This window comes from Lissotriton vulgaris, chromosome 7, assembly GCF_964263255.1.
Source record: "Lissotriton vulgaris chromosome 7, aLisVul1.2, whole genome shotgun sequence".
In the NCBI taxonomy this organism is placed as follows: domain Eukaryota; kingdom Metazoa; phylum Chordata; class Amphibia; order Caudata; family Salamandridae; genus Lissotriton; species Lissotriton vulgaris.
The window spans coordinates 824,035,523-824,062,120 of record NC_141695.1 but is presented as its reverse complement, the minus strand read 5'-3'; the positions used below and the strand labels follow the sequence as shown (position 1 = coordinate 824,062,120).

Sequence of the window (26,598 nt, the reverse complement as noted above, 5' to 3'; positions counted from 1 at the left end):
TAGAGAATCTCTTTAGCAGCAGATTCCTCGCTGACCCACCCATCCTCTCCATTCTATGATTGCACTCTTACAATTAATTAGATACTAAGTCTAGAACCTGCACACTGATCGTGCCAATTTGCTTTTGTGGCTCTGCGTTTGGGTGCGCGGACATTCTCAAAAGCAACTAGCGTCTGCATGCTGGTGTGGCACCTCTGTAGGCTTTGCATGTTATTTCCAGATCTGAACATTGTCAATGTGGAGCTACCCATCAATAATCAAAAGAGGGGGGGGAAGGAATATGTGATCCTTTCAGTTTTCTTAGGTTCAATGTCATATAATCATAAGAGAAGGATCACTTGTCCTGCATAACCAGGGTATGCAGGGTTCGTTCTTACTAGTCCCAATAAAAAACCCTCATGCACGTGTTCTAGGTGGTAACTTAAGCGGTATTTCTTGGTTCTCCGCTTTCCCTCTCACGTGTGTGCATAATCATTGGGTTTAGTTGTTTTGCACCCTCGACCAGGAGGTTTTACCCTTAGTTTAGAGCAGTAGTGACCAGTGATATGGTTGTGAGTCAGTGATGTGAATAGGTTAAAAATCCCTTCTCTCCAGATTCATGTGTTTATTGTTCTGGGTTCAGAGATAATAAAAATATGTTAAGTGACAGAGTGATTATGACTCTCTCACATTGTGATAAGTGAAATAGGTTGACATGTTTCAGCCCTCGATAGCCGGTAGGTCAATGGGGCTTTCTTCAGGACCAAGGTGTAGGATGTGAAGAGACCACGGGCGTCTCTTAGTGTGGTTGGCAATCTGGGTATGTCCTAAAATGCCATTCTTTTCAAAGAAGATTTTTTAGTTAGGCTCCTTGAGGTCGCTCAGTACCTGTAAGTAAGAAATATAAACAGACTAGACGATAGGGTTGGGGAGGTGGGTTCACATAAAACTAGTATACTGGTATTGAATTACCAGGAACATATAAAACGCTAATTCAAGCGTAGCAACTAGAAAATAGCAATACTTCATTTGACCGTCCCTGGCTTCGGGTCAGAGTCAACTCTCTCTCTTCAATGGTGTTTATGTCTAAATGGCAGATGTATCTAGCTCATAGTATAAATATGTATCTTTTTTGGATAGAAATGGATTTGTCTTCATTCATACATATGGTTCTTAAATCATGTCCCTTAAGTTGTTCATGTGCGCGTTTTGTCAACATGCACTCCGTTTGTTATTAGACTCAGTATTCCTTATCATACCCATATGTGCGTCTTTCAACTGTAGACATTAACGGCTTGCTGGCTAATTATGCAACATTATTCGTAGCCTCTACTTCATGCCCCTTTTCCTATTATACACTTGTACATTTTGTAATCATTCATAACGCTAATTTTCAGAATACGTGCCCTTTGCAATACCTTTGTTATTATTACAGCTGCGTTTTAAACCTGCGATCAGTATCTGCTTTTAGCCCAATTCAGCGTAAAAAGCTAATAGCCTTGTCACCATCCTCACTATACTATCGCCCTATATTATTTTAGATAGTGTCATTCCGGCGGTGCTACACTATGGCACCTACCAGTGCACAGAGGTACTGCTGAAAAAGTTTGTCTTACTCCTGGGGAATAATAAATAGATAAGAATTATGCGGCCAGAAAGAGCATTACTGAAGTTAAGTAACTTGTTCCACTGATAATGCGTATGCTCAGGAGAAGCTGTAAACTAAATCCCCTTCGACAATTTACAAATTAAGGGATGCTTTCTTTACAACAGAAAATACCAATCCGAAATGGTTGACTTGAAGGAATTCTCAATCCGGTAGGCCAACATCCCCACGATACCCCTATACCACCTCTTCCAAGCCAACTCTGCCTAGAAATTCATTACTGATGTCACAGGTGTCCCGATACAATGCCAAACTCTCGCCAGGCACCAAGGAAGACCTTGTTACCAAGCTAACCTAAAGTTCTCGTTTGTTCCCTCTTCCCATTGAATGAACTCTGAAACCTGTCTCAAAATCTCTTAGACTTGGCATCAACACAAGACCTCTTCCACATCATCAGTAGCAAGGATCTTCCGGCCAGAATCCATTGATGTTGGTGAAGGATAGGAAAAGAAAGTTAGTTCGATTGCAAACTGTACTTGTGACCTCCAACTTGGTGTTACCAACACCAGCTACACATTTGTTCCCTCACCTGTAAGGCCTCCCTCTGTATTGTGACAAAAGGCAGAAAAATGTAGTGTGTATTGGCCGCAATCCTGCATAAATGCTTCTAATGCCTTTGTATCCAGGTCTTGTCCTAAATATTGCTCTCCTTTTCTATGCCATGTGTTGAAGTCATCACTCTGTCTCGCCCCACCCTCCTTTGAAAGAGAGATGGGATCTCGTAAAATAAACCTTTCATCAGAATCTTAATCTTTAACCTCTGAAGACCCCTGTGTTGCTGCATCCCCAGAAAAAGTCTGATCAAAGACACTAACAGCGAATCCACCCTCACGAGCTGGTGGTGGTAGATACGATCCACGTGCATAACTCTTTGCATTTCCCTCTTTATGTGGGCAATTTTGCTCTAGAGCAATTAGAAAGTCTCACAAACATTTCACACCATAACCCAGGGACCCATTCTTTTCTTCAAAGTCTGCTCTGACTTGCTGCCTTTTATCAAAACCCCTAAATACTGGATCAGATAGATGGCCAGCTTTCTAAACCCCTGCTGAGCCTCCAGACCCGGAACTGCCGTCACATCTTTGGGGTACATGATCTGCCTCACTCCTGTGATTCATAGAAACTCTGCAACTGGCCGTGTCAGCTTTGTAGAACACCAAGGAGTATAAGACAAACAAAAAAGAGAGTGCAAAGAACTTTCCTTTTCCGCAATTTGTACTACATGAACCTTCTGTGAAGGCTGAACATGAAAACAATGAGATTGGTGTAATTTTAAAAGCAGCCTGACCATCCAATCATTTTACCTCAAAGGATGGATACCATCCATCTTGAAGTGTCTGGCAATCAGTCAGGCATTCAGAACTATCAAATGTATCCTGGGCCTCAACTGTTTGCCCTTTATTTTTTACCAGAAGGATGTTGCTGAGAAAACAAGCTGGATGTTGAACATCGCAGGAGATCATGACCATCCTTGGGCGTTTAGATCAAATGGTGTTTTAGCATCCCACTTCGAAAGTGGTGGAGGGGTGAGTCTTATAAAGGACAGTTCTGATGCAACTGTTAAGTGAGGTTTGAGTATAGTATTGGCTGCTCAATTCAAGTACAAAACATGAAGCCTAATCCTAGCCTTGGGTCCTGGCATACAGTAGTCATTCCTTGCAGCATGATTTGCATTTTATTGCATAATTTAGTGAACCCTACCACATAATTTGGTTATTTGTTAAGGCATAATTGTGTTGGCCCGAGTGTTCGTGTCTCTATTTAACTTACTTAGTTTAGTGTGTTTAGTTGTAGAAGTTGGCATTTGATTCTTAGACATTGCTTCATGGTTTGTTGGTATGTCAATTTATAGGGCATCGGAGATTAACATGAAAGATTTCTGTTTGAAATGCCCTACTTGTTTCCTGCTGAGATTCCCCTGTTAATTTACTGTTGAGAAGGTTCGACTAGTTTGCTGTTGGAGTTACTCTGCTGGTTTTCTCTTATTTATTTATTTATTTTTTAAATTTGAAAAGAGCAAACAAATGCCCTTGGGCTTCTCGGCGCTACAGATTCAGTGAGGATGTAAGAAAGGCTGGGTTTACTGATTGACAGCTGCGTTTTTATCATGTTGAGAAATTGAAATAGTGATGGAACAGAGCGGATCTTTAGTGGTAAAGCATTCCAAAGCTTGGCTGCTGTCACCACAAAACGTCTGTCTCCCCAGGCCATTGTCCTGGTACGAGGCACCACTAGCTGATAAGCCGTTGTAGATCTAAGCTGTCTGGTTGGACAGTATACGACCAGGTGTTTAGATAGAAATTTTGGGCCTTGGTTGTGAACAGCTTTATAAGTCAGACACAAGGTCTTGAATTGTATGTGATTCTTGATCGCCAGCCAGTGGTAGTTTTGAATAACGTGTGAGATGGCCTGAAATTTGGGTAGCCCTGAAAGCAAACGAGCAGCTGCATTTTGGACCGGCTGCATTTTTTTGATGACCCTGCATTGTGCATTTGCAAACAGTCCATTACCGTAATCTAATGACGACATTACCAGGGTGCTAATCAGTGTCTTCCCTGCACTTTCTGGTAGGAATGGGATGAGTTTTTTGATCATTTTAAGTTTAAAAAAGGCTGTGGACTTGACTTGGTTGGCATGGGAAACAAAATGTAGGTTGTCGTCAAATATTATTCCCAAGTTCCTAACCTTTGAAACTGGTTGAGGTGTCGACCCCATTGATGGAGGCCACCATGAGCTGGACCAGACTGGGGATAGTTTCCCGAAAATAACCACTTCCGTCTTCTCGGAATTAAGTTTGAGGCAGTTACTGGCCATCCAATCCTTGATGGCCAGCATGCCTTATTGGAAACATTTTGCCATTCTATCTCCATCCCTGTTAATTGCCAACACCAACAGAGTATCGTAAGTCTCCGTGCTGGTTGTTTACCGATTTGCTGTTGAGACTACTGTAGTAGTTTGCTTCTGAGACCATCTTGCCTTTTGGCTGTTGACATTGTGGTACCATGTTTGCAGTTGAAGCTGTCATGCCTGCTTTGGTACTTGCCGTCCCGTGTCTGCTGTTAAAATTGCCTTGTCAAGTCCCTTGTTGAAATTGCCTTGTCAAATTTGCTGTTAAGGTTACCCTGCCAATTTGCTGCTGAGATTGCATGGGAATGTTGCCACTGAGGGTCCTTTGGTGATGTGCTCATGTGACCTTTCTGTGTGTAGAACCTTGTTGTGTGCCGTCTGCCATCATTGTCCTAATAATTTGTGCTCATACTACCATTCTTTTATCCTCTGCAGGCTTGTGGCTATACATGCCAGGAAGCAGTCTTCCCTGTCTCACCCTCATTGGCTCACCAAACTTTGGCTACAGATCCATTCATCGGGACTTAGAAGCTCAGATTGCTGTTGTAACAGAAAACCAGCATCTGCAACAGCGGTTTCACGAGGTAGAGGTTACAACGGACCATTTTATAAGTAGCTTTTGAGTAGTGTTGTGTGTTGGAGGGTGGGTAGGTATTAATGGCTAATGGTTAATTGGGGCTTTAGAGAGGTGGAGTGAGTTGAAAAACATGGGGCTGAAATACATAAACTTGATTTTACTCACCAAAAGAGCCATGAATTTAGGACTATATTTAGCACCACATGTTTCTCACTAACTTCCAAGCACCCTACTGGAAATCGGGAATGTCTCTCCACATCGCCATCCTCCTCCTATCGTTCTCCCATTCCATACTAAGCAAGGAGGAGGCCCCTCCTCCCTAGTCTACAACCTCCTGTAGAGGTTTTGAGCCTCAAAATTTATTATGAATCGTTCACCCTTACCCGCCTACAGCAGGAACAGTAAAGGTGTTTGCATCCAGTGGACTACCTGTTATTTTTGTTACTTTCTCTTGATGGAGTATCCTGGACTCCATTGGATTCTGAGCTTCCTCGTATCAGTGGTGGTTTGGGACAGGATGAGGGGGTGATGCTTTCCGCATGGGTTCACATTTCCTCCTCCCTACTTACTTTCAGAGATCTTTCTTGTTGATTACGGTCTGGTGCTGATGTAGTTAGTGATAGTGCCAAAGATGAACTTTAGATAGCTGGCAGCAGAAGTTGACTGGTGATCTGTGGTCTCTCCCCATGTGTTTGTTTCCCCATCAATTGTTCCAGTATCTGAGTGTGTGATGCAGATGTCCCATTTGCCAAGGGGTGAAGCTTCTTTTATGTAGGATGAGTTTTCTCTGCTTTTCCATCTGCTCTCAATGTTTACCTGGCCATTATGGCAGTGCCCAATTTCTACCTTCGGTCCGAGGGGGAAGTAGTCAGGGATCATGCCCTGTCTTTTTTTCTGGTAACAATTCCTGTTCAGGGCAATGCTGTGGAACTCAATGTTATGCTTATATTTACCTTTTACTGGAGTTCTGATTGCAACATGTTTTCAATTGGGTTAGAGGGTGGTGTTGGTCTCAGTATGACAACATTTGGGTGACCACCTATTGTGAGGTTTCTTGTAGGCTCTCATTTAAGGAGACCTAGTACTTATTTTGGGCTCAAGCAGTTTGTCTGTGCTAGGATAACAGACAAGCATGCTCACTAGTTTTGCTCGGTCTTCAACCCGACATTGCAGGTGCAGTAATAGCCGAAGGTAGCATTCTCTCCTGTTCTCTATCAGGACAAGTTGAAGGCTTTGGTGAGGTCCTTGATGCAAGCAAAGGAAAAGCTCCAAGGAAGGTATTTTTCTGGCTCTGAATCCTCCCAGTTTTTGGTGGTCGCCTCATTCTGTTTTGTTTTCCCCTGAGCACGATCAAGGGGGAAGGTTCCTCTAGCAGTGAACTGTGCCCCATTGTGCAAGAATACATAGAACACTATTTTCATGACTTTACCAGGTACCTCTCATCTAATCTATAGGTAGCTGTAGATAAGCAGCTTCCTGGGCCATGTGTGAATTGCTTCTGGCAGTTCTGCACACTTTTGGTACTAACGTTTCTGTTGCAAGATTTCCTAATGAGACCATGAAAAGATATGGAACAGCCTGCGATGCATGCTTGTAGATAATCTACTTTCTTAGCCAAGGACGGTAGGGTTCTTTTCTAGTCTGAAATCTGTAATCCCATGATAGCTAACCTGACGAGTCTGATAGCAGGGTGATCGGAAGATATGGTTTTTGTTTTAAGTCTGTTTTATTTTCTAAAACAGGAAAGAGACAAAGGTCCAAGTGTACACAGTCCCAGCAGTGAAAAAAGGCAATGAAAGGCTAACTGAAACACAGCATGTCGCCTACAACCCTTGTTGGGCCGGCCGCGTGGTCTAGTATATGCAGCAATAATAGCTTGTTGTAGGGTTTCCTGGAACCTGTGTAAAAACAATAACGTTGAGAACACAGGCTAGAGGCCCGTAGAAAGAGGACCGCAACAGAAGGACAGGAAAGAATCGAAGGAAGAAAAGGTGTTAGAAGAGGTAGAGTTATAACTACGTACGCGGCTGGCTGGGCAGACGGGAGGTGGTGTGGAACGATGCCAGGCTTGGAGAAGAGGTTGTCTGGGATTACTGCTCCAATAGTGTAAGGCGCCTATTAGGGTCTGGCGGGAGTATCGCATCCTCGAAGAGTCGCAGCGCTCTAAGCTTGGAGGGCAAATGGCGCGCATGTTCAATTTTACAGAGGTATTGGACTAAGGGTCGCCAAATAGCGTTGAAGCGGTTATCTCGTAGGTGCAATCGCGCTGTGAGAAGCTCCATAGTTATTACATGCCATAGGCGGACAAACCTAGACGTAATCGGGGGAGTCTCCGCTTTTTTCCAATACAGCGCTATAAGTTGTTTGACTGCCCCAAGCATGTGGAGTGCTATAGTCCAGTCGCTGCGGGTGAGTGCTTTTAGGTTACAAGGCTTAAGGCCAGCAGGATTATGTCAACAGAATCAGGCAGAGGGAATCCCAGTACCTCCTTTATATGATTATGTGGACCAAAAACAGTCTTATGCTTGAGTTGAACTCTGTGCCCTGAGATTTATTCCAGACTAGTTTAAGCCTTGCAGTTTTTGGTCAAATATTTCTAGTCATTATCTGCTGTCCTCAAGGAGGGGAGGGTGCACTTGCTCTCAGCTGCTGGCACATTTTAGGTACATAAACTGTATTCCTGTTAGATGGCTCCATTATTAGTCTGAAGCAGTCTGTCATGGCATCTTTATATGCATCTGAGTGACTGGATACTGGATGGTGCTTAAAAGTCATGCTTGCTTAAGATGCCCTTTCCACATTCGAACCAAAAACATGCTCAAGTCTTGAGGTCTGATTCATTTAACTCCAAGAAGCCATGTATTTTTACCAGCCAAAGAAATATCAATTGGCTTCCAATCTTTCCTGCTTTCTATCATTTGTGAGTCCCACCAAGGTGCCAATCTGATGCCCAAGGAAAGCATCAGCTTGGCAAGTGGCAAGTGGGCCATTTGACACAGCTGAAATGCTGCCAGTCTGTGATAATTGGGTTCTGGTTGAGCATGCATTAGAATATTTCATTACAGTTTCAGCCCCTCCTCTTGGTCCATGCATTCTTCCAACTCCTTTCCTCTTGGTCCATGCATTCTTCCAACTCCTTGGCACCAGAAACTAAGGAAGAGGCTGAAACCGGAAGACAGTATCAGGAACCTGGCCCAAAATGAGACAGTTGATTCACTTCCAACCTTGAAAAAGGGATAGGTTAATTACTCCATTGTGTATCTGGAGACGAGGGGCATGGGAATTTATTGGCTGGTTGTGAACTGAAGATCTACTTCTGTGTGCAAGCTCTCACATAAAGAACACTACCCAGCAAAGAGAGGAGAGTTTTCATCTTCGTCCTCATGCAGGATGTTCCATCTCCGTAGGCTGCCAAGCTGCAGTTGTACCTGGCTCTCTTATTGCAGACAAGAACGCACTTGGACAACCCAAAACCAGGTGATATATATCTGCAAAATAAACCAGGGTTCTTTCCAGTCGATTTTTAGAGTCTATCGTCGCTGTTTCAAGTATCATCAAAGTGTGCATGATATGATTGAAGAGGTCCAGAGCTGCACATAATTATCAGCATTCATAAGTTGTCACTGAAGACATGCCCATATTTATAGGGGCTTCACAGTTGTTGACTTTTATTAAATTGCACATAGGGAGGGTGCTTCATTAACAAAAGTTGAAGTGTATCAAACATCCAATAGTGGTGCCAAAATTTAAAGCAGGAAATTAAACTGAATGGCTGTCAGTAATGATATAAAATTAGACCAATGAAAATTGTAGGACTGTCTCATAAGGAGGTCCATATAAAACTGGGAATGCTCGAGGTTTCTACTCCAAGAGTTATTTGATAAGTCCCATTCTCAGGATGGAGTCAGACATTTACAGGAAGCAAGCCTTGGTCATAAAATCAAAAGAAGTGTAAATAAATATGGTCCAATAATAGGAATATCTCCTAGTCAGAGAACCAAATTAAACAATTGTAAAATCTTCAGTAGGGCTCACAAAGTGAAAAATGCCAAACTGCATTGTATCATCTCTGTCAGACGGAGCAGTTCTGCCTTTTGGCACCGAACGCCTATGTGTGGCAAGGGATAGGGTGTTATGTGATCTTCCAACCCTCAATCCTAGGTGACTCATTTGTCCTCTTTTCTTTGGTGACCAGTTTGTGATGCCTTGAATGTCTATTTTGCCTCCTGATCCAGTACATTCAACATCATTGTATACTGGTGTTGGAAGGCCTCAAACCTCTTCTGTCATTGACGGGGAAATTTGCAGTCTAATTTGGGAGTCATTGCTTCCTTCTGGTCTGTCAACTAGTATCTCCCTCTGTCTTCCCACCCCTGTCATATTGACGACAGATGCATGCAACTTGGGTTGAGAGGGTGAGCTGAGGACAGTGTGGTTGCATTGGTGTTTAGATGCTCAGGAACTGAAACATTGGGCCAAGGAGTTGAAGGCAATACAGAGGTTTTTCAAGTTTATGCTCAGGCGATTAGTGAGCAATGTAGTGTTCGGCACTGTCAACTATGTGACCAAAGCATACTCAGTCAATTAGCAGTGGGTCCCCTTTGGTGTCTTCCAGATTTTGTTTTGGATTAAACAGCTTGTGATAGCCCTGAAGGCAGTCCAAATAGGGAGGCTTGACCGCTCCTGGGAAGATCTACAGGGCCCAGCGTTGTGCTCCTCGCCTGTTTCGCACTGACCGTTCCTATATTTTCTTGGTTCAGCTCTTCTGTTGTTGATCTATTTGCCCATTGGAGCATTGACTTTCTACCTGGGGTTATTGTCTACATGAGCAGGTGGTCATGGGAATGATGTGCCGCAGAGTCCTTGGCTGCCAGGGCAATTTATCACCTTCCTCTGGTTCCAACATTCCCTGCCCCTTAGAGAAAGTGCAGAGTGAGAGGGCCCTTATATTAGTGGTGCCTTCCTTTTTGACCAAGAAGACAGGACTTCTCCTTTCTATGCATTCAGTGGCCCTGGAATAGATCCTACCACTGGAGCCTTTTTACACTGTGCCATCCTCCTCTGACTTATGCACACACCTGAAGCTTTCGGCTTGTAGGGTGAGTGAACAAGGTTTCAACACCTAATCCTTTGTCTAGATGTCTTTGATTCGGGATTGCCTGCGCTGATTCTGTGGTTGCAGAGGACAGTTATCTGAATTCTTCAAGACCACAGACCGTTTTACCTCCATTGAGGTTTTGGCTTTTGCATGGTTTAGTCTTATTTGTGTTTTGCTCCCACCAGGGGGTTGACTGCTGGTCCTCTGGTCTGAACTGTCCCTCCCTTTGAGCCTTTGGAGTAGATCACAGTTAAGTTCTTGCCCCTTCTGCTGTTCTTGTAGTACATCAGTAAGACAGCTTGCTGAGTTGGGTCTCCTACAATGTAGTCTTCCATAGTAGAGGCTGTTTGAGAATTGTATGAAGTTGCAGTTGAGCCCTTAGTATCTTTCTTCCCGTCAACAAATCCTTTCACTAGCACCAAGAGGTGATTATCCCATATTTTTTCTTGAACTGCTCCTCAGATTATGAAACACAGTTACATTTCCCGGATGAGGTGAGGACTGTACAAATTGACCTCTGCACATCTGCGGACTTTTGATATTGTTACAGGCTTTTAATTTCCAATTCTAATACGAAGATGCACCATATGATAATTCTATCATTTCCTTGAAAATAACTAAACAGTTCAACATAAGTTTCCGAAAAATGCAGGTAAATCTTCTTTTATTCTGTTGGTATTTGTATATAACAGTTATGTACAGCAAATATCAGCCAACGCGTTTCGTCCAGAACACTGGACTTCTTCGGGGCTGTAAAAATAACACATATTAACAGACATAAATATTTATGAATAAGAGTCAAACAGATAGAAATAGAAACATGACAATGTATACGCATATACATTGCAATTACCCCATTATAATCCAAGACATGACAAAACCATAACATCAAGACGTATTTGATATAAATTTAGTACCATTAATCAGACAAAAAGAAACATATTCAGGCCTAGTGCAGCAAACCATAAGATTATATATTTTAAATACATAGAACATTAAAAACCATCAATCAATGTATTAACGCCACCAGAGAGATCCTAACGTACCTCTTATAATGACGCCTTTCTTTAATAAGTATTTTTAGGAAGGAAGTCGAGAAAGAAGAGAAAAGGTAGAGAAAATCAAGAGAGAATGCTGGCTTTACATGTGCGAAAGATATAATAACGCTAAGTGACTGAACAGTTCAACATTCAATGAACTATAAGCGTAATCACTTTTAGTAAATAATTTTTATTTTGGACCACCAATAAAGATCAGGGCGACATGAGATGAACAGATATTATAGCTGTGAGAAGTTGGCCTGGTATATGATGTCCACTATTCTAGTGGGCACCTTGCACTAGTCCACACGACCCTTATTGATGGTAGGTTTAAGACAACCTTTATAGAAAGCTATCCTAGTGGTAGCTGTGGAGAGCAGCCTTCAGGCTAAGTCTTGAAGGAATGTAAAGCAGCTTGTTTTACCAGTCTATAATCTTTTGAATGATCAAATGAAAGTACACCACACAAGGTATATATATTAAATATATGTATTTATTCTAAACACAATCCCTCTAGTCTCTTTATGAGGCTAGAGGCAAAAGTACAATATAAGAACTTAAATAGCGCACAGTAAACTAGCCCAGTATAGGTTTTGCACTAGGGGCCTCACAAACCATATACTAAAAAAATTATATAAGAACCACATGAGTTAGAAGTGAGGCCTAGGGCCTGTAGAACTGCTGGGGCAACCAGGAACCACCCAAGGTAGGGACGCAGGAGACCCACGGGGGACGCGTGCAGTGTCTAAACACAGCTGCGAATCACCATTGACTTCTATGGAGAAAGTTTAAGTTAGAGTTTTAAAGTTTAAGGACACTTAGGAGTGGACTGCGGTGAAACGCCTTTAGAACTAGACACTTCGAGAGTCAAGACCCATGGGAGCACCGAAGTACTTGTGTTACCTCACCCAGGAAAGCCGGGTGCATAGGTGTCTTTTTGTGTCGCTTTTTGTCGTCGATTCCAATGGATAGCTGAGAAGAAGTGCTGCAGGCGACCAGAGGCAAAGTGTCCGGATGGATACAAGGGTGGATCAGAGATCTGAAGAACCTGAACGCAGAGGGGACAGAGTCTGGGTCACTAGCCAGTGACCAGGATGGTGACAGGAAGATGCCAGCCAATGTCGGGTGCTTTAAGGTGAAGTAGGTGAAGCTTGACTCTTCAGCCACGAGGTCCAGGCTGCGTCAACGACAACCAGGAGCTGGATTCGAGCTGTCCCACGTCGGATTTAGAGTGCTGCAGCGTCCGTATCCGGATTGGACCGAACAATCCTTGGCAACAGCAACCCACGCAAGATAAGATTGGCTTTGGTGCAGACCAGCATGGTCTGAGGGACTCACCCTTTGGAGGGGAGTCAGAGCACGTCTGGAGCAACCAGGAAAGCCCTTGAAACAAAGGATTGTCCTTTGTGGGGACCCACTAGCCAACGGCCTAGAGATCACGAAGGAGCCTCGAGCTGCGATGCAAAATGCGGGCCCACGGTACACTCATGGAGTGCAGGCCTCTCAGCTTTGGTGCAAAAGGTGCTCGGAGCGAGGGCAACAAATAGCCCAATGCACAACTTTGGGAAACTTCGGGAAGTAAGTGCAGTTGCAAACTTGCAGGATGTCCAGGAGTTCCGGTCCCACGTCTCTCGTCATAGCTACAGGTCTCAGCTTTGCTGGGGACTCGTGTCAGCCTCGGATATATCTGGAAGTCTGTGTCCTGTGTCGCAGATTCTTCCTGATCCATCGGGAGCCTTGAATATGCAGCCCGGCAAGATGCTTCTTTGGTGCCTGTTTGAACAGAGTGGTCACTACTTGACCCCAAGGGAGATTTCCTCCGTCTTCAAATCGATCTGGAATGTCGAAGGTCCAAGATATATGTTTGGAGTTTCGTCCTGGGTAATCTAAAGTCCTAGTGACTGGGCTCCTATTCTTATACCAAGTTTAGGGGTTGGACCAACTCTAGGGTCCCACCTATGGGAGGACCTGGGGAGGAGGTGGTTACACCCCTTCCCCTTTGTCCAGTTTCGTGCCAGAGCTGGAGCTGAGTGCCCCAGTAACCGGTTTGAACTGGGAAATGCATGGAGCACCTTGTGTGCCCCAGGCAGTGTCTGAAAAGCATTCACTGAATGCAACCCACCCTGCCCCAAAAACACTAAAGCCTGTCTGGGGAGGTGCTGGCACCTCCCTGGACTGAAAACCTATTGTCCAGGCCTCCCCTGCCGGAGTTTCATCCAGCAGCAGGAGGTCAGACTCGTGTCCGTGGCAGCAGCATCCATTTTGTGATGCTAAGGCTCTTTTAAACATTTACCGGGTGAGTAAGTGTGTACATGTCTTCTCCCTCTAGAAGGGTGGAATGCTACCCCCACCGCCAGAACTGGCGGGGGAGTAGTATTCCAAAGTGTTTGACACCAAACACGACATGTTTTGATAGAGCTAAACCAAAGTTAGCATTAACCGCGAGGATTATAATGCACTTAAGAGTATATGGTACGGCTATATCATAGAACAGCTATAAGGAAGGGATTCCGAAAGCTGCAGAGGGGCTCAGCTCATGCTAGGGCTCCCTCCCACACAAAACCAAGAACTCTTCCTTCAGGATTTTCAAGGCCTGCCATAGGAGTGACTTATAGGTTAATATGTCTCTATATATATATATATATATATATATATATATATATATATATATATATATATATATATATATATATATACACAGATATAGGTATACTATATCTAAGTAAGGGGTGCTTACACCACCTTACCCAGGCTGCAAGTGCAGACCTATGGTGTCATTTTGGAAGGCTTCCCAGGGGTGGCATAATACATGCTTCAGCCCCTGGTAGGCCTCTGGGGCACCTATACCTATGGTACCTAAGGTACCATATACTAGGGACTCATAAGGGTGACCCAGTAACCAATCTGGTATGTACCTAAAGTACATGCAATCAATTTAGAGCGAGAACAGCTAGGCTGTGGTCCTGATTAGGAGGGCTACAGCCAGACTAAAGTCGAAAAACCAGTAAAACACAGCAAAAAGTGGGAGTAACCATAGGAAGCAGATCCTACTCTCCTACTATAGCCATTCTAATAAGTATATGAATATGGTACCCACCAAAACTCACAATGATATAAATGCTGAGGTCCTTTTGGTTCACTTGTCCAAGAGACAGATCAATATATTGTCCTGACACAACGTGTGGGTTGCATCCTAAAAAAACAGAAAACCATAAAAAGTATACGGTAATCCTAAAAATAGTCTGCTCAAAAATCAAAAGACCGAAGTAGTAACAAAAAACAATAAATACTTACTAAATAAAAACAAACCTATTGGGTAAATGAAGCTGTGTATATAGACAAGAGATGAAGCAGAAGTAATATGTGTCCACTCCAAACAATTCCAAATCATGGAGGCGAGAGGTCCATCAACCCCAATGTAGGCACCTATCAAATAGGAGAGAGAAAATGTGTGCTTGAACAGAGATATAGATTTAAGTACCTTGCCCCGTAGCGATTTCTAATAATGCAATGGGGAATATTTTCAACACTGAAGGTCGGGGTCTTATCCGTATGGTGCCTCTCAAAAGGGGTGTCCAACTAGGCTGTGTAGTGGGTGTGGCCTCCTGGAGTACGAAAAATCACTGCCTCCTAAGTGGTTAGCCTAGACTTACAGGAGTGGCCTTAATCTCCCAAAAAATAACATTGATTGATTGGCGAGCAATCTCCCGTCCTTCAAAAGGTGAAAAAGTCTTCAAAACACCATGGAACTCTGGTCATTTATACATCGTACTCACCAGAATCCGTGCCGAAGGACACTGAGCCCCGTCGTACAGCCACACATTGGGTAGTTAACCCATCTAAACCGAACTTCCAAATCTGGGTTCAATTTAAAGCTACTGCGCAGAGATGTGAATGTAGTACACCTGGGTAGGTGTGTACAATCAACTGATGCATGCTCCGAAATCGAGATGAGGCATTGGCAAATTGAGCCTCCATATTGAAAGTATCCATGTCTATTTATTTTGGAAAAGAAATTGAAAGTCAACATGGCAGGCATGCTTATGAGAGAAAAAATGGCATGTGAGGTCACCATGAAAAGTGTCTATTAAAATCATGAAATCCCAACCAATGGCCATACTTAAAAGGAATGACTATGTGGATACATGTATAAGCGACACGCACCCTTATTGAGGAAGCGTCGTCCAATACAGCCGCCATATTGGGTGTACCGAAAGGCTCGTAAGACCATAACGATTCGTGATAATACGAAGGCGCACCCCAATCAAAACTTAAAATAAATTGACCACCAAAACAAGGCATGAAAAACAAAACATACAGCAATATGCATCTAACGATATGTCCATAACATTGTATTCCAATGGGCACTGAACTAACCCATCATATATAGATATATGCACTGAGTCACATTTAGATCCAGACTGAAAATGGAGGATGACTAATCCTGGACAGGGAGCAAGGTAAGTTAGTGAACCCAAGTAGGCAAACAAACTGGCACTTTAGACAATTTTCAGATATTACAGAAGAGCTGGAAAGAGGTGACCATTCAGTAATTGTTATGTCGCCAACACAGAAAGTCAAAAGGAAAAATCATAATCCATTTCATTTTACCAAATCTTAATTGGCACATGGATAGTCAGTCGTGATGATCCAACCAGAGGGTAAGGCGGCAGGTGCATCATTAAGGTAAAATATGTTGTAATCCACCACAAAGCGTATATAGAATATAAAAATGTGCCCCAGCCAATGGATTAAGTGATCAAAAAGAAAGCAAACATCCATACCCTATAAGTCTAGTGTGGGCAAGCGATCTCTGGAAATATGTCATAGAAGCATATACATATGAGTTGACAGTTGTTTAACATGTAATTACACAATAGTCGTCAAACATAAGTGATTGGCTACAAGAAGTGGTGAAATTTCTCCTCAGAGTTGTGACCCAATTCCACGGCCTGTAACCTTCATATACAACCAGCTTCATTCTGTCTCAGTGTGAGTTCTCTATCCCCCGTCTAAGATTTGGCGGTTTGTGGTCTATGCTTATGAACCAGAGATTCATCCCATCGGCATGCTGCTCCCTCATATCATAAGTCAAAGGATACTTCATATTACCATTCTTTGTAGCCCAGGCGTGTTCCTGAATATGTAGTTTTAGTGGTCAAATGGTGCTGCTCACATATATCTTATTACACAGGCAGCCCAAAATGTATGTAGCAAATCTGGTCATACAGTTTGTGATGTCTGATGTCCTATATTCTAGCCGTGTTCTAACGAAAGGGGTTTTTCTTGTCTCTGCCCAGAGTTAATACATTGCAATCTCTGCATTTGTAAAAACCTTTCACTGAGCCAGAAAGCCAAGTGGGTAGGTTTTTGTGTCAAAACGTAACTGGGACACAACCAATTTCTGTGTGTCATAACCCTTCAGTATTTGACTTTGACGGTTTTCTGAGATGGCATCCTTGAGCCCAGCCCAGGTATATAATTTAAAAGATTTGAGTGTTTTCTCAAAATGCCATAGATGTCACCACTGCGTCGATTATCCGGAGTGCTAAATGTTAGTAGGTTAGGTCTTGTCTGTTTGGATCTATTTTCTTTTAGAGTGTCACTCCTGGTCACTTTTTACAATTTGTATCTCAACATTTAGCAATATTTTTGCTTCGTACCCACAATTTAAAAAACGGTGCTTTGTATTCTCGATGTTAGTAACAAATGTGTCTTCAGAGCTGCAATTTAGTCTAATGCGTACCTTTTCACTATAAGGGATGTTGTTGACAACATGCATTGGGTGTGCGTTTGAAGCATGAAGGGTACTATTACAGCCTGTCGCCTTACTAAACATTGTGCTCTGTATCCTATTTTTATCAATATAAAAGAGAATATCCAAAAATTCGATACAATCCTTGCTGTAATTTATTGTAAGCCGTATATCAAACGGATTAAAAAGATAGTAAGGGTTGACCGTCAGTCAGGTAGAGGGAGTGGTGTGACAATAGTGTTCAGAGAAATACGGACGCTCACTAAGGAATGCACAGGGGAGATCTTGGAGGGTGAAGCGTTGGAATTTTCACTGACCATATCTACGCAATTTACTCTGGGCGGGGTACTGGCCTACCGACCCCCGGGCTCGCCAAGTACCTTTCTTAAATCCCTCGACGAGGTTATTGCCTCACGGGCACTCCGGTTCTCCAGGTTTCTACTCTTGGGTGACTTTAATATCCATTTGGAGAACCAGCAGGCCCCAGGGACGAGGGACCTGTCGGATCTATGTAACTTGACCCATATGACCCATCGGGTCCTGGCTGCCACTCACAAATGCGGGCATTTATTAGATCCAATCTGCTCCAACTTCGAGCTTAATGTATCAGCTCCCAGGCCTGTTACCTGGTCGGATCACTTCCTGATCTGTTTTTCATGGGACATCGGTAGTCCTAATCTGCAGGCTGGCAAGGCCCCTGGGCAATATCCTAAGAAGATTAACATCCCAGCTCTTTCCAGAGCTCTGGCCCTTACGTCTCCGGGCAAAGCCACTGACCTTGATGGAGCAGTGGAGATGTTTTTGAACTGGATTAGCCAGGCCGTCAACTCTCTCCCTCAGGCCTCCACAAAATGCCTCCCTTGGAACTCTCCCTCTCAGCCTTGGTTCACCGACTCCCTCAAATCACTGAAACTAGGATGTAAAAAATGAGTGCGGGGATGACGCCTGGAGTACTGCCCCCGTGCGAAGGTGGCACTTAGCGCCGCTCAGAGGGAGTACTACGCTGCTAGCAAAGAAGCCAAAGGCAACTTCTTTGCAGATAGAATTTCTAAAGCCAACAACAATAGCAAAGAAATCTTTGCCATTGTCTGCAGCTTCCTATCACCTGCTGCGGAACTCCCCTCCCCTCCTAGTTCATTCCAATGGTGTGGTGATCTCTCCACTTTTTTCACTGCCAAGATCCAAAAGATACAAGACAGCCTACGGACCACTCCACTAGGGCAATACCCTTCTTCTATACCTCTCGCCCCATGCACCACTGTCTCCAACCAACTTTTTTTCACACTTTATCTCAGCAGAGGAGAGAGACGTCCTAGCCATCCATAAATCATTAAAATCTGGTTCGCCTGCCGACCCCTGCCCTGCTAGGGTCTTGAGTGGGGTGGCGGAGATAGTCTCTTCGGAGGTCGCGGAGATGGTCAATAACTCACTGCAATCTGGAAGAGTGCCCCTGCAATGGAAACACGCAAAACTCCTCCCTCTCCTTAAGAAACCTTCTGCCGATGCCACACTTCTCTCCAACTATCGCCCTATCTCCCTTCTTCCAGCCTTAGCTAAGGTATGTGAGAAGGTGGCTTTTAAACAACTGGAGAGATTTGTGGAATCCTCGGGAGCTCTTCACCCGGCGCAATCCGGGTTTAGGCCAGCATTTAGCACAGAGACTGCGCTAGTGGAGATTGCGGAGGATATTAGGGAGTGCCTGGATGCGGGCGGCAGGGCGGCTCTGATTTTGCTCGACCTCTCTGCTGCCTTTGATACAGTACCCACCTCCAGCTCCTCTCCCGCCTGTCTGACATCGGCATTACTGGCACGGCTTGGGAATGGGTTAAATCCTTCTTGGACAACCGCTCCCAACACGTGTGGATGCCCCCCTTCTCTTCATCGGATAGTATAGTGGCCACCAGTGTTCCTCAAGGGTCTACATTGAGCCCCCTTTTGTTCAATGTCTACCTTACCCCCCCTGATCTATTTGGCGGAGAAGCTGGGTGCCAAAATTATGGCATACGCCAATGACACCCAGCTCCTCTTCACATGGAAGGGTGACGATCTTCAGACTGAGGTGGCCCATCAGTGTCTTTCATCGTTTTTTTCGTGGTTAGCCCAGGCTAGCCTGAAATGCAATGAAGAGAAATCGGAGGTGCTCCTCTATGTCAAGTCAAGTCAATAAATTTATATAGCGCGCTACATACCCAAAGGGTCTCAAGGCGCTTGAGAGGGGTGGGGAATTACTTGTCAAATATCCACGTTTTAAGTTGCTTTCTGAATGCTAGGTGGTTCTGAGTAAGGCGAAGGTGAGTGGGAAGTGAGTTCCAGGTTTTAGCTGCCAGGTAGGAGAAGGATCTACCTCCCATGGTGGTTTTGTTGATGCGAGGTACAGTGGCAAGGGCTTGGTTGGCGGATCGTAGCTGACGGGTGGGGGTGTAGAAGGACAGTCTTGTGTTGAGGCATTCGGGTCCGATTTCGTAGAGCGCTTTGTGTGCGTGGGTTAGGAGCCGGAAAGTAATCCTTTTATTGACGGGGAGCCAGTGGAGGTATTTCAGGTGTCCAGAGATGTGATCTTTACGCGGGATGTCTAGTATTAGCCTGGCTGAAGCGTTCTGGATGCATTGGAGTTTTTTCTGGAGTTTTGCGGTGGTACCGGCGTAGAGGGTGTTTCCGTAGTCCAGACGGCTCGTGACCAGAGCGTGGGTGACTGTTTTTCTAGTTTCGGTGGGGATCCAACAAAATGTTTTTTTGAGCATGCGAAGAATGTTGAAGCAAGATGAAGAGACGGCGTTGACTTGTCTGTTCATCGAGAGTGAGGAATCCAGGATGACGCCCAGGTTCCGTGCGTGGTCCGTCGGGATGGGTGCTTTTCCAAGGGCCTCTGGCCACCAAGAGTCATCCCAGGCGGAGGGGGAGGTGCCTAGGATGAGGACTTCTGTTTTGTCTGAGTTCAGTTTCAGACGGCTATGCTTCATCCATTCGGCTACTTCTTTCATTCCTTCATGCAGGTTGGTTTTGGCGATGTTAGGGTCTTTGGTGAGTGAGAGGATCAGTTGAGTGTCATCAGCGTAGGAGATGATGTTGAGGTTATGTTGGCGTGCGATGGCCGCGAGGGGGCTCATGTATACGTTGAAGAGGGTGGGGCTGAGTGAAGATCCTTGTGGTACGCCGCAGATGACTTCAGTGGCCTCTGACTTGAATGGTGGAAGGCGGACTCTCTGGGTTCTTCCGGTGAGGAACGAGGTGATCCATTCCAGTGCTCTTCCTTGGATTCCGATGTTTCTGAGGCGTTGTAAAAGGGTGCTATGACAGACCGTGTCGAAGGCTGCGGAGAGGTCGAGGAGGATGAGGGCGACTGTGTCTCCATTGTCCAGTAGAGTTTGAATGTCGTCTGTTGCTGCGATGAGGGCGGTTTCAGTGCTGTGCTTGGCTCTGAAGCCGGACTGTGAGGAGTCGAGGGATTTGTTGGTTTCGAGGAATGTAGCGAGCTGGTTGTTGACCGCTTTCTCGATGACTTTGGCCGGGAATGGAAGGAGTGAGATAGGGCGGTAGTTTTTGAGTTCGGTGGGGTCAGCTGTGGGTTTCTTCAGGAGGGCGCTGAGTTCGGCATGTTTCCAGCTTTCCGGGAAGGTTGCAGAGTTGAGGGAGTAGTTGATGACGTCTCGGAGGTGCGGTGCTATAATGGAGTCTGCTTTGTTAAAGATGTGGTGAGGACATGGGTCTGTGGGGGATCCTGAGTGGATGGAGTTCATCAGACGGGTGGTGTCCTCAGTGGAGATTGGCTTCCAGTCATTGAGGATGTTCAGGGGGGGTGGGGGTCCTGCAGGGGGTTGGGTGGGTTGGTCATCGGGTCGGTTGTCGAAGCTGTTGTGGATGTCGACAATTTTGTTGTGGAAGAATGAGGCTAGGGAGTCGCAGAGGGCTTGAGAGGGGGTGATGTCGTTGGAGTTGGCTGAGGGGTTGGTGAATTCTTTGACGATGTTGAATAATTCCTTGCTGTTGTGGGGGTTGTTATCTAGTCGGTCCTTGAAGGCGGTTTTCTTGGCATTCCGGATCAATCGGTGGTGTATGCGGGTGGCGTTTTTGAAGGCGTCCTTGGTGCTGGTGGTTGGGTCTTTTTTCCAGGCCTTCTCAAGGGAGCGACAGAGTTTCTTGGATTTCTTAAGATCATCGTTGAACCAGGAGGCCTTCTTGCTGCCTAGTTTGATTTGTCGTTTTTTCAGTGGTGCTAGGATGTCGGCGCTGTTGGATAACCATTAGGTAAGGTTGGTGGCTGCCTGGTCGGGGATTGAAGAGTGGGCTGGGGGGTTAAGAAGAAGCGATGAGGCGATCTGGTCGGTGGTGATTTTGTTCCAGTTCCTTTGCAGAGTGGGTTGGGGGTGGTTGTTGGATGTGGGCTTGTTGTAGGTAAAGTGAACGCAGCTGTGGTCAGTCCAAAGAAGAGCTGTGGAGTGGCTGAAGGAGACATGTTTGCTGGAGGTGAAGATAGGGTCGAGTGTGTGACCATCGATGTGGGTGGGGGTAGTGACAAGTTGTTTAAGTCCGAGGTTGGCGAGGTTGTCTAAAAGGGTGGTGGTGTTGCGGTCGTTGTTATTTTCAAGGTGAAAGTTGAGGTCTCCCAGAAGGATGTAATCCTTGGAGGGGAGCGTGTGTGGAGTGATGAAGTCCGTGATGTGGTCATTTCCCCCCGGCTTTTAGAGAGTCTCTCTGGTCTCGTGGATTTCCTTGCCCCTCAGGGGATTGCGGTGTGGCTAAGAATCTGGGAATTTGGTTTGGGGGCGATTTAGGCTTCCATGAGCAGATCAAGCGACTGTCAGGGGTGTGCTTTGGCACACTTAAAGCCCTGAGGAGATTATTTCCCCTGCTTCCCCGCTCTGCTAGGGAGACGGTTGCCAGGGCGCTTATATTGGCACGCCTGGATTATGCCAACGCCCTTTACCTCGGCATCCCAGGGTACCGCCTGGGAAAGCTGCAGGTCATCCAGAATGCTGCAGTTAGGTTTTTATTTAACATCCCGAGATGCCTAAGTTTTCGCAAGCAGCTGAGCAACCTGCATTGCTTGCCTGTTGCCCAGCGTGTGCATTTTAAAGCACTGACCATGACACACAAGGCACTTCACGGTTCGGGCCCTGCCTATGTCAGTATCAGTATTCCATAATTTTGCTGCTAAGAAACGGAAGGAATGTCCACCGGCTCTGCATCGCTTGAACCGGGGGATCTCAACCAGATTCTGGCCAGCTGAACGTAGAGCCCGCGTAGGCGCATACATCTTCAGCAATGGCCCCAGCATTTTAGGGGTCGGCTGTTTTAAGATTTTAAATGATACATAAGACCTTTAACTGTATCCGCTGGGCTACAGGAAGCCAGTGGAGTTTCCGGATAGTTCTGGAGGTAGAACTGAAACGAGCAGGCCTATTAAGGCTCTAGCAGCCGCATTTTGAATGCGTTGCAGACGGGCAATTTCCACTTTATTAGCACCCAGGAGCAGAGAGGAGGCATAGTCCAATCTGGACAACACCGTAGATTGAACAATTAGTTGTCTGGTAGCAGGTTCAAAAAATTTCAAGACTGCTTTCAAACTGCGTAGTATGCCGAAACAAGTAGCGGCAACTTTTTGTGTTTGGGTGCTGAAGCTTAATGCTGAATCTAACCAGACTCCCAAGTTCTTTACTTCTGACTTGGGTATAGGAGCTTTCCCCAGAGTAGAAGGCCACCAGTGGTCTCCCCATAATTCCGTATTTCTACCCACCAATAGCACCTCTCTCTTGGCGGCATTAAGTTGTAAGCAGTTAGCTGTCATCCACTCTGCTACAGCAGCCAGGCCTGCATTAAACTTGAGATGGTCCATAGCAATACCTTCCGATAGGGCGACCACTAGCTGCGTGTCGTCAGCTTACGACACGATGTTAAGGTCCCACGCTTTGGCGACAGCAGCCAGCGGCTGAACGTACAGGTTGAACAGGGTGGGGCTCAAAGCTGAGCCCTGAGGAACACCCTGCTCAATAGAGTACGCCCTAGAAAGGAAGGGGGGAGTGGAAACACGAAATGATCTGTTGGTCAGGAAGGGCCTAAACCAAGCAAGAGCCATATCCGTGATCCCTGCCTCTTCAAGCCGGCGGAGCAGGATCTGGTGGGAGACAGTGTTGAACGCGGCACTGAGATCCAATAGGATCAGTGCCGCCGTTTGGCCCTGATCAAGAGAGGCCCGAAGATGCTCCGTCATAGCCAGGAGCGCCGTCTCCGTGCTATGACCGACACGAAACCCTTGCTGAGTTTCATCCAGAGTGTCATTGGTGTTTAAAACGTTGGTAAGAATGGAATTTACATGGGCCTCAGCAATCGTAGCCCAAGGAAGCAACAATATAGGTCTAAAGTTTTCGGGCTTCCGAGGGTCTAAGGTGGACTTTTTTAATATAGGAGAGACCCATGCCTGTTTCCACTTAACTGGCACAGTTGCGGCCGAAAATGAGGCGTTAATAAGGCTATGTAACGGGGCAAGACAGTACAGAGCAGTCTCTGAATTGGGCAGGCTTAAGGGGGTCCACCGGGGAACCCGATTTAATAAGCTTAGTTAGCTGACCGAACCTTTCCTCACAGATTTCGGGGATAGCCGATAACCTGGAGACAGAACTGAGTTTCGTGTCTAAGCTACAGGAGGGCTGAGTCACAGGAGTGAAGGCTTGATAGATGCCCCGGATCTTCTCCTCAAAGAAGGCTATCTCTTCGCACTGAGCCGCCGAAGTAACAATATTGTTAGCGGGTTTCTTTGTGTTGAGTTCCTTAAGAATTTAAAAAATCACCTTAGCCGGAATGGGGCTAATTTTTATTTCGGTGGCATAGTGCTCCCCCCGAGTCCTGCAGATGGCTTTGTGATATATCTCAAGTTGTTTTAAATAGCAGGCCTTTTTCTCAGTGGAATAGTCTTTTCTCCAGTCGCGTTCATACCTCTTACAGATCTTCTTGAGGCCCGCCAAAGTATCGTTAAACCAAGGATTGGCGTCCTGCGTGCGTCCTATACCCCATGTTACTGGAATAAGTCTATCCAGTGCCTGGGTTAACCAAGTACAGAACGAGTCATAACCTGATTCTACATCAGAAAAAGGGCCCAAAGGATCATTTTCCAAGAGGGCGTGGAAGTCCGCTAAGCGGAGTTTACGCCAGGGTCTTTTGCGTACGGCTCTTTGACTTTTAAGCATGTCAGGGGTAGAGATACATACAGTCTGTTCAACCAGAAAATGGTCTGACCAGGCAATGGGTGTAGGAACAGAGGTCCTGGATGATTCAATATTAGTAAAGATTGGATCCAGCGTATGGCCTCCATTATGCGTAGGACCTTTAACTAGTTGGAAGAGCTGGAAGGCTGCTAGATCAGCAATCAAGGTGCAGATCATCGGATCATGCTCCAGCTCAAAGTGAAAATTAAGGTCGCCCAAAATACTGAAGTTAGCTGATCCCATAGCAAAGGCTTCTACGATCTCCAGGAGAGAGGTATTAAACCTGCACATAGGTCCAGGGGGCCTGTATATTAATAGCCCCGAAAAAGTAAAATGAGTGTTAACAGTGATGTTAAAATGTCCACATTCACCCCCTTTTAGGTTAATCTTCTCAAAAAAGCAGGAGTTGGCCAATCTAGTAATCACAGCAATGCCACCCCCTCTAGACGCCCTATTTATCAGAGTGATCGAATATCCAGGCGGAAGTGCTAAGTTAGGAATAGTCATTAAATCATCACTCATCCAAGTTTCAGTAATGAAAAGGATATCCGGAGATTCGTCCACTATGAGATCAAATATTTCAGCATGGTGCTTCGGTAATGATCTTACATTTAGCTGGAGCACTTTTAATCGTTGCTGCGCAGAAGAAGTACTAAAAGCTTCTATAGTAGTAGGATTCGGAAGACTAAATTGATCACAAAAGCACGTAACCGGGCCACTCATGGGATCAAAGGGGGCCAAACAGCCCTGAAGTTTAGAAGGGCGCAAGATAAGCAACTCATTTCTAGTATAGACTCCCCTACCTGGCAAATCTCCACCAGCATCTCTGGCGAGAGGCGCAGGACTGGCGCGGACGGCCGCAGACGGGCTTGCCTTTGGCGCGCCTTCGGCACGCCACTGGCGCGCCCGCTGCGCGGACAAGATCCTATACACATTTATTGGGCGTGAGGAGGGCAGGAAGATGAACAACTAGTCCGCACCCCTCCAATTTCCCCCAAGATGGCGGCTTGCCCCTTTCCAGTCCGGCGTCAGCAAGTAATCTGCTGCGCGAGGACAAGGGATCGGGACACAGTGGAGCTAGGGCAGATCAGCCCTCAGAACGAAATGCAGGCAAAAGAGCGCTAGTGCACTTCACAATTTTAAAATTACCACAGTTTAAAATTCGAGGGTTTAAGCATACAGTCTCCCAGCTTCCGCCTCAGGAGCGTTCACACAAGATATGCGCGCAGGCGCTTCAGGCGTGATTTTAAATCCCTGGGAGGGCGGGAAGATGAACAACTAGTCCGCACCCCTCCAATTTCCCCCAAGATGGCGGCTTGCCCCTTTCCAGTCCCGCGTCAGCAAGTAATCTGCTGCGCGAGGACAAGGGATCGGGACACAGTGGAGCTAGGGCAGATCAGCCCTCAGAACGAAATGCAGGTAAAAGAGCGCTAGTGCACTTCACAATTTTAAAATTACCACAGTTTCAAATTCGAGGGTTTAAACATAGTCTCCCGGCTTCCGCCTCAGGAGCGTTCTGTTTAAACAATCCATCTAGCCCTTGCTGCCTCCCATGTTACTGTTTCTCCACGCGCCAGGACACTCTTGAGTAGCAGTGCGCGATATAAATACCTTTATAACATAACATATAACATTGTCATTAAGGAACTCGTGATAGCCCATGAGTTGATCAACTGTTCCATTCCAGAGCATTATGATGTCGTCATGTCCAGCCAAGATGATATTATACAACTTAGCCTCAGACATCCAGCCTCCTGATCAGTTAATGGCCTGACTGCTTGGGACCTTATCGCTGCTTATGGTCATATAGTTGACAGAAGAGCAGCTACTGTGAATAGTCCTGGGAGTAAGAGGAGTAGTTAACAGGATTGGCAGCAGGAGCTAGATGAGCCCACCTTGTGATTTGCCATCCCCGCAAGGAGGCCCAACTATATCGTCTGAGCAGTGATTTTTGCTGCCCTCCTCCATGTGCAGTTTTCCCTGACTCAAGATGGTGGTGTTGCACTGACTCTGAAAGATTAGGATTGGCGAGGAGAGCGGCTCTGCAGCAAGTCACTGATATGTTGGCTCTAATGTGTTTTTCGTGTTGTACTGTTTAGCCCCCCTAAGGAAGATGCAAGCTCTGAGGTAAGGGGACACTTCTTTATTCCTTAAACTCGTCCCTAAAAACTGAACTTCCTTTTTTCTTTTCCGGCTCCTCCTCTTCCGTCTCCGCCTGCCCTGTACACAGACGAGGGTCAGGCGGGACGACATGACACCTCCCCCTTTTGTACAATAATGCTTACTGTCTCTCAGAGTTCTTCAATAAGTCGAACAGGTCGCTTAGTTGTTCTTCGTGGGCGGCCGGTTTGCGCCTGTTCAGGAGTGCGGCTGTCCCTGGTGTCTTCTAGCCTCACTGAGCTGTGACGTGTCCCATCTTTGTTTCCTCCTTGACTCG

At 45.7% G+C, this 26,598-nt stretch overlaps 1 protein-coding gene across 1 annotated transcript in view; it reads left to right on the top strand.

Annotated features, from left to right (window-relative positions):
- Positions 1 to 26,598, top strand: part of PGS1 (phosphatidylglycerophosphate synthase 1) — a 676,499-nt gene that overhangs the window by 442,794 nt on the left and 207,107 nt on the right. Inside the window, exon 8 of the mRNA XM_086931083.1 lies at positions 4,928 to 5,076. Coding sequence (XP_086787209.1) covers positions 4,928 to 5,076 — 149 coding nt within the window. The remainder of the gene's footprint in view (positions 1 to 4,927; positions 5,077 to 26,598) is intronic.